At 38.4% G+C, this 15,368-nt stretch overlaps 1 protein-coding gene across 13 annotated transcripts in view; it reads left to right on the top strand.

Moving 5' to 3' along the window:
* Positions 1-15,368, top strand: part of LTBP1 (latent transforming growth factor beta binding protein 1) — a 424,584-nt gene that overhangs the window by 209,095 nt on the left and 200,121 nt on the right. For all 13 annotated transcript variants that reach the window (XM_030857973.3, XM_030857970.3, XM_030857967.3 and 10 more), the window contains 2 exons: positions 7,794-8,018; positions 9,193-9,467. In XM_030857973.3, coding sequence (XP_030713833.1) covers positions 7,794-8,018; positions 9,193-9,467 — 500 coding nt within the window. The remainder of the gene's footprint in view (positions 1-7,793; positions 8,019-9,192; positions 9,468-15,368) is intronic.

Here is a 15,368-nt window from a genome sequence, read left to right as displayed (position 1 = left end):
GCTCCGTATGTTATGAAAAATATAAAACTAGATCAAAGTAGATAGCCCACAGCTATGGTGAGGTTGATGATCAGTGAGCAGAAAGCCATAAACAAAGTTGAGATGATGAATGGTCTTATCCCATATAGGAAGCTCTGATGCATGTGTGGGTGGTAGGGCTTCCTATCTCCTGGATTATAAACAGAACATGCTATCCAAGCATTCGCTAATGTGCACCAGCATTAAAAATTAGATTTGTGGGATTTTTGTTTGTATTAAGTTTGAGATATTGCATTTGTTGAAATGTGAATTTCCTTTAATTCTAGTCCAGTGTACTTGAGCATTTGATAGATGGGGATGGGATGAAAATGGTCATCTTCATTTCCAGAGCAGGTAAAACAAAGAGATTGTCTATGGCAGCAAAGAGTATGGTGGGCGCATTTTTAGCTTTTGTGGAAGCATTTTCTCTTTGCTCCAAGATTTCTTTAGACTCTGTTTTTTCCTTTTACATGTACTATGAAGAACATTAGTCTCATAATGTTACACATATTGTATTATTGTACCTTTTTCTTCTTCTTTTTTTTTTTTTTTTTTTTTGCTTAAAACAATAGAGATGTATTCTCTCACAGTTCTGGAGACCAGAAGGTCAAAATCAAGCTGTAGGCAGGGCCACGCTCCCTCTGGAGGCTCTAGAGGAGGGTCTGTTCCTTGCCTCTTCCCGCTTCTCATGGCTGTTGGTGCTCCTTGACTTCTAGCTGCGTCATTCCGATCTCTGCCTCAGTCATATTGTCTCTTCCTCTTCGGTCAAAGCTCCCTGGCCCTCGCTCTTAAAAGGACCTTGTCACTGAAATGAGAGGTCACCTGGATAATCCAGGACAAGTGCCTCCTCTCAGGATTTCTAATCACATTTGTTTTGCATTGTAAGGTGGTGTTCACCCATCTACCACATGAAGTAATATTCAGATTCTGGACATTCACAGGACATGGGTGTATCTTTTGGGAGACCACCATTCCACCCACTACGATTATCATGCCCATATGTAATCAATATAAAGAATTTTTTTAAAGTCCTCTTATCTGTAGAATCATTATCTATTTGTGTCTTAAATTAAACCTTCCAGAATTTAACTTCAGTCTGGCTAAGGTCCAGAAACTCAAAGCCAAGTTTACAGTGCACATTTCTTGTGTATACAATAGATGATTCTACTTACCCTTACTTATCCTTGTTCTTTCTCTTCCCCTGGTTCTGTCTCCTGTGATTCATAATCTGTCCTGGTCCCAAGTATTAACTTACTTACATTTTTCCTGTTTACTGTATTCTCGGCAGCCCTATATCCTTGTGGAAGGAAGCAGGAATCTGGCCCTGCTTTGTCTCTCCACCTAGCTTTTCTCACTTGCTCTCCTCTTCTGACATTCCCACCACATCAGCCTCCTGTCAGTTTCTGGACCTTTCTAAGCCATGTCTCACCTCAAGGTCTTAGCTCCTATTATTTCTTCTTCTGCAAACATTGTTCTGCCAACTTGAACATCATGGGATTCTTCTCCCTTTAGGTTTAGGTGAAATGTCACCTCCTTGGACAGGTTGTTCCAGACAGCGTGTTACTTGAATGTTTTCTTGGTTCAGCCTGGGACTCAGTATACGTTAGAATTGGCTGTAAGCAGTTTTGGAGCACAGCAATGATAAATCTCTGCATTCAATAAAAATACTCAAACTTAGATTTTCGTAAATGCCTACTAATCTCTGTACTTCCTTTCTTGGCTTGTGTGTAAGACGAGGCCTCCTCAGTTCCTCTGTCGTTGCTCCAAAGGAACGTGACTTCCATCTTGGCTTTCAGCTTCAGTTGCTTTATTTATTTTATTTTATTTTTTGGTGTGGCAGGATGATGCATACTGAATTAAAAGGCAAAAATGCAGGTTTTTAAAAAGTGGGTTAGGTTCTTAAAATGAGCAGTGGTTTGCTGTGGCATTTAATTATTATCTGACATAGTTGTTATCTGAAAGCTTTAGATAGCTACATTTTTAACCTACTTTCTGGCTGAATAGAATCTATGGGTACCCTTTAAAAGAGGGCGATATAGGTATATTGAGGGAGAAATAAAATGGTACCTTGTACTTTCTAAAAATGTTATTGCTTTCTTTTCACCCTGCAAGGGACATCAAACAAAATGTTGAAAGCCTTTAAGGGAACATTATTCTCCTAATCAGAGACAAGTGGGAAAGTTGAAGTAGCTATACAAATCAAAATCATGTGTATGTCTGTTCTGTGAAATGACAGATGTAAGTTTTCCTTCAGATGGAGGTTTGTTTTCCCTGTTCTGCCTTAGCCACAATAACTTGAAACAGTCTGTCTGCTGGCACACAAAGCGAGGGGGTGGGTGGAGGGGCCCGGGTGTTGCTGTAGGGAAGTCAAGTACATTCTTAGAGCGCCTTTTGGGGACAAGCAGCTGAAATATTTTTATAGTCAGCTAAGATAACAGGGAAGAATGAGAGTCTAGCTTTTTATAACTCAAATCTGCAGAAAATTCAGTTTTCCCATATTTGTATCCAAGTCAGTACCTATTCATTTAAAACTAAGTTCCAATTTGTGGCATAGACTGTGAATATTATCCTGTCAGCCCGGTTTCTTGAGTCCTGCAAGTTGTTTTACAGACCAGTGTGAATGGTGGAATGCACTGAAATGCTGGGCATATTTAAAGCCTCCAACTTTTTCTTCCAGCCTGGATCCTTTTGCTCATTGTGACCTTTTATAGTTGTGCCATGAGATACTTGGAGTGGTTGTCACGATATTCCACTTTCTGGAATAACAGGCTGAAGGCCCATATACCTCTTGTTATTTGCTGTAGGTCCCAGGTGACCGTATGATGCAATGTAGTGAATTATGGTGATGGCCAGCAAAATGTCAAGCTGACAAGGTTATGGAATTTCTCAGCCAGCATTCTACATTACACCTTCCAGTTATATGTTCTAAAATATATGTGCCATAGCTAGACTTACAACCAGCATTCCACAAGCCAGCCTTAAAGATAACTTATTCTTTTTCCTCTTCATATGTTGAGAAAGTTTTATAGAACGCTGGCTGCACAGACTATATATCACCAGGTGATGTTTTGAGAGTGGCATGAACTCTTGAAACAGAAAGAAACTATTCATAGTTAAATCCTTAACTTTTGTAGGTTGATTTTAAATTTGTTTTCTTTGACATAAAAGACTATTTAACTTTAAAAATAGCACCTGCTACAAAGAACTCAATGTACAGTGAGTGAACTGGGGCAAAGAACTTTAAATTATAATTTAGATTTTGTGAAAATGCTGGAACAGGAGAATAGGTATTTTATTTCTCATTCATAAATGGTTATAAATAGTGGCCTGTTATTGGTTGGAATAAGTCAGCAGAAACGGTTTCCTTTATGACCAGAGAGAAACAGGGTTATTGGAGTTCTCTTCTGGGATTATTGCTGTATCCACTTAGACTAGTACGGTTCTTGAAATATTTGTGTGGAAGCTATCTCAGAGGTTTAAAAATAGTTTTAAACAAATCTAATTAAATTCATGTTGGATTCCAAAATCTGCTATTGATATTAGAAATAAAAGTCAGTTTCTTTTGTAAAAAAAAAAAAAAGATGATAACATAGATGAAGTTATTTTAATAAAGATTAAAGGTAGTCCTCTTTGCATGGTGATGCAGGACCATAAAAATAACCATGCAAGCCGTAACTGTGCAAAACAGTCTTAATAATGGGAAAATTACTAGTTCTGTCACCTTAAAAATTTTTTTTGTCAAAACATTACAGTTGTTTTACTGTAGGTGATGTATTTATAGGGAAAGGAAAAAAAACAGTAAAGCTGATATTTATCTAGTGCCCTGTAATTTAAAATGTTAGAAACACTGAGAATTAAAGTGTTTTCTTTCTTCGAGTAGAACTTAACAAGAGTAGTTAGAACATTTTTGCTTTCTTCTCATATACTTTATGATGTGGAGTATCTCTTCTTTGCCTTAGTGAGCCGTTACACTCCTTCGCAAGTTTGAATCAGGTTCCAATATCTTACCATTATGCTTTCAAAGTTGTGGAATATCTGTGAGTTCCTTTAATGTTATTTCCTTTGGACCATCTTTATCCTACATCACAACCACTTTCCAATTTCACTTCCAGTGTCACCACTTTTCATTTCTTTGCCGTGCTTTTGTTGTTGTTGTTGTTGTTGGCCCTTTTGACTATACACTTCTGTAAAATGTCATGCGAGTTTATCAATGTAAAGTGAGGAGGCAACACAGCTACCTGCTTTGCTGTCTGTGCATGAACTGAATAACAGATATGCTGGGATCAATCACCAGCAGCCTCTGAAGGAAGTGACATGATTGATTACTGATCATGGTACACATCTGTTATTTATGTAGTGGTTTGTGGACCAAAGAGCTAGCAGTGAAGTTTGTACTTTATGCAGTTACCTAGTTAATATTGTGGCAAATGAAGTTCAAACCGTGTTGTTGGGGGACTGAAGTTATTTAGCTAAACTGCATTAACTGAAATTCATGCATATTGGAACCATACAAAGTGAGGAGTGCTTGTATTCCAGTTATAAATTATTTGTAGTATTGTGAAATCTTGGCCAGGCTCCCTGTGTCCTTGCCTATTACACACTGAACCCATCCAGCGTAGCCAACCTGTCATTTAGAAATTCAATTCAAAATTGAACTGGGAGTTACAAAGTCTTTGACTCAACCTCAGAGTCAGCTTTGACTCTTCTTCTTACTCTGCACCTCAGTGTGGATCAGACACTGGTGGAAACATATTCCAGACCTTATCCAGCGTGGGCAGTTTTGACTTCATCTGCCACATAGTGAGATCCTGGACATAGCTCTAGGTGGTTACCTTGGTCGTTTTTTCCAGCTCTTTCCTGTCTCCTTCACTGTCTTCCCTCTTCTTTGGCTTGCTGCTTATTTCCTGTGCATATCTCCATGTTGTACTGATTGCCCATCTATCATAATATTACTTCCTGTTTCTTTTTCTTTTTTTTTTTTGCGGTACACGGGCCTCTCACTGTTGTGGCCTCTCGCGTTGCGGAGCACAGGCTCCGGACGCGCAGGCTCAGCGGCCATGGTTCACGGGCGCAGCCGCTTCGCGGCATGTGGGACCTTCCCAGACCGGGGCACGAACCCGTGTCCCCTGCATCGGCAGGCGGACTCTCAACCACTGCACCACCAGGGAAGCCCACTTCATGTTTCTTTTAATTCTTGTTGCCATCATCCTAATCCATGGATTTTTCAACTTGTCTTTCAGTTATTTTAATAGTCTCCTATCTGACTTCTCCACCTAGGTCACTCTCCTTTCCAGTTAATGCCACATGCTATCACAAGAGTAATCTTCCTGGAAAATTCTCTCCTTGGGGTCTACAAAATAACTTGCTAATTACAGAATAAAATCCAAACTTTTTATCAGGCCTTTATCCATTGTCTGACTTAAGCCTACATCTCCCTGTTTATCACCTGACCCCTCCTCTCAGGAATCTGGGGTTTCAGCAAGGTAGACTTCCTCATTATCTCCCAAATATGCCTACCTCCCCCTTTCTATCCTCCTAGGATATAATCCTTTCTGTTTTTCTGAAGCCTACCTAGCTTCAAAGGCTTATCTCAAATGAGCTCTCCTGTAAAGTCTATTTTGACTTCCCAGAAATGACTTTTCTCTGGAGTTCCACAGAATTTACATTTTCCAATGTTACTTATTTGTATTTTTAGTTATTATATATTACCTAGTAGTTCCAGTTAGCTTTTACTTTCTTCTGTAGTATGTAGAATGGTATTTGACAAAGTGGTAGCCATAAATGTGTTCATTCTTTCATCTAGTTTGTTTTTTTTTTTTTGAGCTGCAGCCTTTTTTCTAAAAGCTGAGCTACCATGCTAGAGGTAAAACATTAAAGTCCCTGACCTCACAGCACTCTAGCTGAATGAGGTGTACAGAAAAGTAGTCAGGTGATTGTAATGCAGTAAGCCAAGCAGCATGAGGAGCAGTGAATGAGAGCCCGCGGAAGCACAGAGGAGAAGCACCAAACCTAGATGAGGGGCAATTGGAAGTGCTTCCGGGGAACTGAGGTTTAAGCAGTATCCAAAAGGTGAGTAGGAGTTAGGTAGGTGAGGGGGGACAAATGGAAAGAGTGTTCCAGGCCAAGGACACAGGGTATATATAAAGCTTAAGGAGGGGTGAGAGGCCCTGTCCACTGAGGAACTGAATCCAGGTCAGTGTAGCTAGATTGTAGGGAATGATGTTTCAGAGAGAACAGAATCTCTATGATGAGAAAGATGTGGGAATATTTGATGAATGTTTAGAAGGCAGGACCTGGAGATGGATGTTTGGGTGGGTGAAAGGATAGAGCAGCCCTCAGGTTCCTGTTAAGGGTCTCTCAGTGAATGGAGATGTTAGGGGAAGATGATCAAGTTCCATTTAGGACATTGTAAGTTTGAGGTACCTGTAGAAGATCTACAGGAAATCAACAGTAGTAGACAGTGTGGAGCACAGCAGAAAGCTTTGGCTAAGAAATGTAGTTTTGGGTGACATCATCATATGATAGGCTGAAATCAGAATGTATGGAGTTAGTAAAGCAGAAGATTTTAAGACCAAATCTTGAAGCACATCAGTGTTTCAAGGGTAAGGAAAGAGTGGAGTCTGCAAAGAATATTAAGATACAGTGAACAAAGAGGAAAGAGCAAACTAGATGGGTTGAGATGTCACAGACGCCAAGGGAAGACTGAAATCCATCCATTGGATTTAGCAACATGGAGACCATTAGTGACCTGAGTAAGAGGAGTTTCAGCATAGGAGAGGTGTGGGGAGAGGGAAACACAACGTGACCCTGGCTGGCTGGTAGTGAGTGGAGAAGTGAGCAGACAATTCTTTTGGAAAGTTTGGTCATGGAGGAGAGGATTGAAGCAGAGTAGAAGCTGGAAGAAAATGGAGTTGAGGGGCTATTTTTTAAGCTGCTGGAAATCTGATCAGTTCAAGGGCTGATAGGAAGAATTCATTCGTGATAAATAGGTTGGCCTGAAGTTGAATTTAGCCAGGGTTTAAAACTCCTTTTAAAATTCTTCACCCAAACATGTCCTTTTATCTTTTGGTATTCTAAATAACTTTCCAACTATTAATCACTGCTACTTCTAGGTTTCACTGTGGTCTTGTTATCCCAATGAGATTGCAAATTCCTGTAAAGCAGGATTCAAACTATTCTACTCCCATATTCTGGGTAGCACTTATTTCAGTGTCTTACGTAGAGAAAATTCTCAACAGATATTATTTTTAGCACTCTCATTTGTTTATTCTTTGAGGAAATATTTAATGTCCACTGTGTGCCAGGCATTATTCTAGGTGCTGAGGAACAAAGGTCATTAAACTAGGCATATTCCTTTCCCCGAAAGAGTTTATAATCTAGTAATTAAATAGGAAAACACAGTAATTATAGAATGCAAGAGATATCCTGAGTGGCTACTTTATATATATAAAGTAGCTTTATATGTATAAATATATGTAATATATATATTATATGTATAAATATACATGTATATTTTTTCCCATGAATTCTTGCCACCATTGTGGGTGAACAACCACAAGCAATTGGAGAGCTAAATGACTTACTTAAGGTGGAAAGAAAAAGATAGTAAAAAAAAAAAAAAGGAAGTATTTTTGTCATAGTGTATACTCCTTTGTTTACCATTTCTAAAGTCATTGGGAATATGATGGCTGTGCTTTGGGGGAGTTTTGTTGGTTGATTGTTACTTGGCATTTGAGAAACTAACCACTCTCCACATTTTCTCTTTTCCTTTACAGTAATTTGCCATCTTCCATGTATGAATGGAGGCCAATGCAGTTCAAGGGACAAATGCCAGTGCCCTCCAAATTTCACAGGGAAGCTTTGTCAGATTCCGGTCCATGGTGCTGACGTGCCTAAACTTTATCAGCATTCCCAGCAGTCAGGCAAGGCGTTGGGAACACATGTCGTCCACTCAACACATACTTTGCCTCTGACCATGACGAGCCAGCAAGGAGTCAAAGGTAAGCTGATTATTTTGATTTTGCCCGTTCATCAGAACTCTGTTAACATGCCAAACCCATAAGAAGCCAAGTGTCTGCAGGGCTGGTATTGGAACAGAATATGGGCCCAGGTATATGGTGCCAGTGCTTTCTAGGCTGTAGGGAATGGTATCTAGGAAATAAGAAAATGGAGCCCATCTTTCTCTGGTGATGCAGGACCAAGAGCTGATAAACATACATGGCACTGTTCTGGTAGGTCCTGGGAAATGGAAAGATGAACAAGATGGTGTTCTGGCCCTTATGGGATTAATAAACTAGAAGATCACACAATACCTGCTGATGAACACCAAGTCTATTTTGTAGTCGAAGAGCTCTTGCTTTTAGTTCTAAACAATCTGTAACCTCACCTCCCTGGGCTTCAGTTTATTCATCTGTAGAGGAAGGTAAACTAGGTCACTTGGAGCTCAGAAATTCTATGACTAATTCATTCTTTTCAACCTGGCACCTCTTACACATGCACAACTTTTAAAAAAGGAGTCAGAGAAGTGTTACTGGCTCTTATTCTTTAAAACCTGAATCTTAGCATCAGAAGATGAAATTCTGTGTGAAAGCTGCAGAGAAAGAAAATAGAGATGTAAAATATCACACTTTGGTATTTTGTGTGTATCACAGGAAGCACAAAAGTACGTACACACCAGGTTTAAGGGTAAGAGAACTATGCTTTGTGAAATTGTGTTGTAAATCCTACAGTCTCTACGATGGACACTTTGTGAGAAATTCAAAAATAATCAACCTCTTGAGTCTATTACTCTTGTTTGGTAGAATGTATGACCACAAGTAGCACAAATTTCGTAGTTTTATGACTCCTCTGAAAAAAATTTTTGTCTCTTGGATCTGTTACTGTGAGAAGTTTAAATTTCTCTTTCTAAAAGCAGTTTTATTCTTTAAAGTATATAAATTCAGGTTTAATTTTTGAGTGTCCCCTTTTACTCTCAAGAGTTTTTTAATGGCTGTGCAGCAAAAATAGATACACACTAAAAATATATCATTTATCCCAGGTATAATATATATGTACTTAAGTATATGTGTGTATATAAAACTTAGTTTCATGCTGACTAGCATGAACATTTACTTTCATCCTGATGTACGTATCAATTATTTATGACTGATAAGTTTTCTTCCCAATCTGTTTTAGTGAAATTTCCTCCTAACATAGTCAATATCCATGTGAAGCACCCTCCTGAGGCCTCAGTCCAGATACATCAGGTTTCAAGAGTTGATGGCCCAACAGGCCAGAAGGTAAAAGAAGCTCAACCAGGCCAGTCCCAAGTCTCTTACCAAGGGCTTCCTGTCCAGAAGACTCAGACGGTCCATTCCTCATACTCCCACCAGCAAGTCATTCCTCACGTGTATCCGGTGGCTGCTAAGACGCAGCTTGGCCGGTGCTTCCAGGAGACTATTGGGTCGCAGGTGAGCAACACTGCCCAGCCCATTTTAGTGATGTGTTCTAGGTATAGTCTCATTGTAGTAGGAAAGACAGACTTGGTTGAAGTAAGTTTTTTGTAGAAGGGGTTGGCAAACTGACCTGTGGGCCTGTTACTCTAAATAAAACTTTATTGGACACAGCCACACCCATCATTTACATACTGTCTATGTCTGCTTTCATGCTATGGACAGAAGGATGGTATACTTTCATTGAGGTCATATGATCTGAAATGCCTAAAATATGGTCTGCAAAGCCCTTTTCAGAAAAAGTTTGCCATAATTTGTCATCTTTTATTTTCTTATACAAATTTATAACTAGAATGGCAATGCATGAGTTGTTTGAAGTGCATTTTAAATATCATTGGATTTATGTGTAACTCTAGGTCTATATATCGTAAAGTGAGAGAGAGGCTGACTTCTTTTTAAAACTCATCATTGAATGTGCATAGTAAAAGCAACATAAAATTACTGGTTCCTCTACCCCAGTTACTTGGTGCTTCCTGCTTTGGAATTATGTGATAATGACATAGCTTTGTCCTATGGTTCTTCTCCTGTCACCTGATTATGATTTGAACCCCCTGTGAGAAGAATAGGCGAGATCTATTTATTATTCCTGCTGTTACCTGAATATTCAAAAAATTGTGCGTGTGTTTGTGTGTGAGTGAAATATCTGTTGGTAGTAGAATAAATCGTTCTTGCTTTTGAAACCTGGAGAACACTTTTAGGTGCTGGGCAAGTCCATGGTTGGGTCATCCCCTTTCTTCTAGGGGAGGAGGTAAAACTGGTTTGTAGACCAGAATGGAAAGAACAGCCATGTAGAGTTATAAGACCTTGGTTAGAGCCATGGGCTCAGCACTTGGTGGCAGGGAACCAGCTTCCTTATTTGTCAAGTGGAGACAAGAATATGGGGCTTTGTCAAGATTAGACAAGGTAATGTGACATGCTCTGCAAATGTTACAGAACTATGCAACTACTAGCTTAGAAGACACTTACCTATTGATAGAGTCAAACATAAAAAGAGAGCAGGTGATTGCTTATGTCACGTAACTTCAGTAAGACAGGGAAGGCTTGATGCCCCACATAACCTTGGTCTGCCTGTGGAGCCTGAAATGCCTACTTAAGAGGGACCTTTTCCTTCCTCAGTTGAAGACCAGGTTTAAACACATGCTTTTTGGAGAAGGAATATCATCAGTTTACATTTAGCTTAGAAGTAAAGACTGGATTACTGTGTTAAGGGCAAGTTTTTATAGGGGTAGTGGGGCTGAAATAAACCTCGTATGCTGCACAGTTTGCCCCAGACAAGCCTTGGAGAAGGAGGATGAATTTGGTGCCATTTGCATTGTTTAGTCATTTCAGCTTAGGTTGGTCATGAGAAAGGAAAAAAGCAGGTCCTTTTAAAATTCTGTGCCCAGTATCCTTCTCCCTAGTTTCCAAGTTGGAACACAGATGGTAAAAAGCAAGAAAATGAGATGTCAACAGACTTGTTATTCTTGTACATATAATCGTAGGCAGATGATTGCTAACTAGAAAGAATATAAACAGATTATTTACTTTTAGGCCTAAGCTGGACTATACAATCCACATGAGTTGGATAGTTGGTGGAGTTACCCAAATAATCCAAACTCGGTGGAACACTTTTTTGCCTTATCTGGATACTTCTCTGACTTTTGGTCTGAATGATCCAGACAGTGATCTCAATTCTTAATTCATTTTGCATGTGTAGTAACTAATACACAGCTTCAAAATAAGACCTGTTTTGCGAAAACATTCTCAGAAGATATTTGCTTTTCCTGTTGGTGAGAAATATTGCTGAATGCCCATGATTGTCCAGTTTGTGCAATTAGGATGGTCCAAGCATTAAAAACAAAATTACTGGCAAATAGTCAATAGTATATAAGATGTATCCTACAAAGGTGTTTGGAAATATTTGTGCCTTCTTGCTGTGGTTGGTGTGCAAACATAGTTACAGAGGGAGGTACAGGTGGATTTTAAATAAATGGCAGAAACGACTGCATAAATACTCACTGCTGCTTTGCTCAGTGAGAAAACTCTTATTAGATGCAGATTACAACTACTGAGACCTTCATGTCATAGTCATCAGTAAGCACCTCTGTTTATGTATTGCCATTAGAGGTCATATACAAAACAAATTTAGTAGAAAAAGCCCTTGTTTCTGTGGCACATTCTAAAAATGAGGCAGTAAACTTGAGGTTGAAAAGCCAACACGAACTGTGATCAGTGTATTTAAATTCATGGGAGCTTCATAGAATTTCAGGAACTGCTTGGATGGTGGAGGAAAATGGATGATTGGTTAGGAAACTAAGCTCACAGAGAAGTGGGGGAGAAATTAAACAGAAGAGAGAGAACACTGCAAGAAACAGTTAAGGAAGAAGTGTCAGAAGAGACCAGAGAAGTAAATTAGTTTAGAGTTCCTGGCAGGCTTTGGCACAGATATGAAGCCTTTTAAGCCTGAGGCATAAGGCAAAGTAAAAGACTTGGTATCAAGGTAAAAATCGCAATGATGCCCCGTTGATCAGGTGATCAAACTCAGAATCATTAAAAGGGGGACAGCTGATATCATATGCCTCCTGATGGGATGCAGTATGAAGTGTAGAGCAACACCTTAAAGGTATTCTTGCCAAAAATGTGTGAGCTGAATCTAGTCAGTCCTTTACACCTAACCTCCAGCTCATAGGGAATACTGAGGGTGAAGAAACAAGCCAAAACTATCATACTCCCTCACATCAGAAAGAATGGTAACGTAGGGTATTATTGCTTGGTTTCTTCATATCGTTAAAAAATAAAGATTGACTTCCTCAGAAAGAGACTAAAGAGAGACAATAGCACATATAATATATGGCCTTAATCATATCTTGGTTTTAAAAAAAATCAAAACCCAGCTCTGAAAGACATTTGAAGAACAATTGAGGAAGTTTAAATACGGACTGGATATTAGATGGTATTTTGGAACTATTATTTTCTTAGGTGTGATAATGGTGTTAGAGGTATGTAGGGTAGTGTCCTTATTCTTGAGTGAGGAATGCTATGATGTCTGTAATTTACTTTCAAATGCCTTTTATACACAAATATAACAAAATTGTAAAAATTGTTGACTCTGAGAGGTGGGAAAGCAAGTGATCACTGTATTATTCTTTGAATTATCTCAGCATATTTGAAAATTCCTTATGAGGAAAAGAAGGAAAATGTGAACATTTCCTAGACTTATGAACAGAATAATTTTATGATGAACTTAAAAGCTCTAAGTTTAATACATTTAATGAACTTTTAGAAAATTTTAAAAGTTGCAACTTTTGAATGAGATGGGAGTGGACGTGGGGCTGGTAGACGTGAGGAGGTCAGGGAAGAGAAGTTGGCCTTAGTCCAATTGTGAAATGATCAGGGTCCAATCTAAGAAGTAAATTTAAAGATGAAGAGATTAATGCAGAGGCTTTTGTGAAGAATCCGGCATCAGGATTTGATTATGGGCTGTTGTGAAGAAAAAGATGGTGCTGAGTTGGAGTATTCTGAACTCCCTGGCTTCAGAAATCAGATAAATGCGCTCTCTGATTGATTAACTGACCCTTGGAGGGGAGGATTGTGAGGTAAAGATGAGTAGCTACATCTTTGTTTTAACCAGTTCCATCTTTGATTGATGTCAAGAATCAGGTATTCTTGAATATCAATCATGGAGTCCAGTGCTGTTTTAGAGATGAAGTGAGAGAGGATTAATGGAGAGAACTCAGTGGTCAGTGACTAGACTTAGTGATGATAGTTAAATTAATAAGAACAGAGATTGTTTTGGCTTGGATTATAAAGTGGAACGAGGAGGAATAATGGGATTGGAAATATCTAAAGTGTTTTTCACCTTGATGGAAAGTGTCAAGATAAAGGGGGAAATACCTTTCCTATTGTAGAAAGTGATGTTTCATCTTTCAGAGTCCTAAAAATAATTTCTTGTTCTTAAGATTATATAAACTGTTGATTTCTGTGTGAATCAGGCTGGGTACAGGCATCACTAAATTCACTTTAAAGTATTAGAAGAATAGAAATTAATCTAATAGAACGTACAGGGTGGCTAAGAGGAATTGGTTTCTTGAATGTAAATCAAGTTTGAAGTAGCTGAAAAGTCATAATTTTGGCAGAGATAAGTATCTGTGCTATCTGCAGTAAACAGTGGTATGCCATATATATTTGAAAACATTTCTGAGATTTTGCTCAATGTATAGAGCAAATTAGAAGTACATTTCTAGGGGTTATAATTACCAACTACTTTCAGTATAATCTCATGTTTTCATGTGCTTAAAACTTCAACATTTCCAGTCAAGTTTTCATCTCTAGGGAGAGGCCAAATTTCAGAAAAATACCCCTCAAATCTATTTTTGCACCACAGGGTCATCGAATGTGTACACTTTTTCCATTGTGCAAGGGTGCCCTTTATTTTAAACTGGTTCTGTTAACAGTGACTAAATTTGAGATTTATTTGGCATCTGATTGTTTGGTTGTTTCAAACATGTTTTATTTATTGCCCAATTACTGGAAATAAATGTTTACAGTGACCTAATGATGTCAGATGGTATGAAAAGACCTTGTGTGAGAGGTAGGGTTCAGAGTCCAGCTTCCATGTTGGGTGTGCCATTGCTGCCTTGTGAAATCATATGCTTTTTGTTCATTGTGGAAACATGCCCCTTAATTAGACAGGAGTTACAAGATGAGACAAAAATTCAAGTGCCTCAAGATTTTCCGATTGCAAGTGCCAAAAGAGCAGCAAATTCCATGTATAAATACCTGAGTTAAATAAGGATAGAAATACTAGAAAACCTGAAGTAGATGTAAACAGAAGAGAGAGGGTATTTTTAGTACAGCACTCTAGCACGGATAAAGATAATCAAATAACATACAAACCCACTTTCATAGTTGGCAACCATAAAATACCCATAATGATTAAAAAAAACCCATGGGTACAAGATGTACAAACTATAAGGTATAAAATAATCTATAAGGATATACTGTACAACATGGCAAACATAGACAATATTTTACAATAACTATAAATGGAGTATAAACTTGAAAACTTGTGTACCATTATATTGTATATCTGTAACATGTAATATTATACAGCAACTGTACTTCAATTAAAAAATATGGTTTAATTTACAAAACCATAAGAAACACTCTAAGATTAAATTCTCTAATATATATTCTATAGAAGAAAACAAGCTTTATGTGGATTAGGAAGAAAAGGACCACTTCTTGATGTGAAATCCTGATATCGTTGGAAAAACCTTTCTTTCCTTTAATTACTGGTCATACAAATTTTAAGCCCCGGGATAAAAATTGAGTTAAAATGACATGAGAACAGTTTGGGATCCTCTTAGAGGTTCCAGAAGTTGTTCCAACAGTTCTTTTTGGACAGGAAGAATAGAAACAGAATGGGCCACTGGAGAAAAAGATTCTTTAATTGGAGATTGGTCTCTTTTGGCAGACAAATTCAATAACATCCTCAAGCTCTAAACCTTAACACCGGAACGAACTTACACACACACACAATTCTGAAGGGCCAAGCAGATGCACTTTGCTTTTATTTAAAAAAACTTTAAAAAAAATAAGCATCATGGAGAAATTAACAGGAAAGTGTGAACTCACTGAAGTGGAAAAGTAACTGAACTACATGGCTGAAAGTACTTTTTAAAAAAGTCACAGGACTTTGAAGAAAAATATTTCCTGGTTTCTACCACACAGAAGCCAATGAGAAAGTAGAGAAACAGATGCCTGTCAGTTCCACACGGCAGAAAAAACAGAGATGGATAAGTAGAGATGTAGCTGTAGATATGGGCTGCAGACTTTGCAAATCTCTTCTCAGTGATGGAAAAGGAATTTAGTGCTCAA

The sequence above is a fragment of the Globicephala melas genome, chromosome 12, assembly GCF_963455315.2.
Source record: "Globicephala melas chromosome 12, mGloMel1.2, whole genome shotgun sequence".
NCBI classification, from domain to species: Eukaryota; Metazoa; Chordata; class Mammalia; order Artiodactyla; family Delphinidae; genus Globicephala; species Globicephala melas.
Note: the sequence above shows the minus strand (reverse complement) of the source record. Positions and strands in the feature narration are given on the sequence as shown.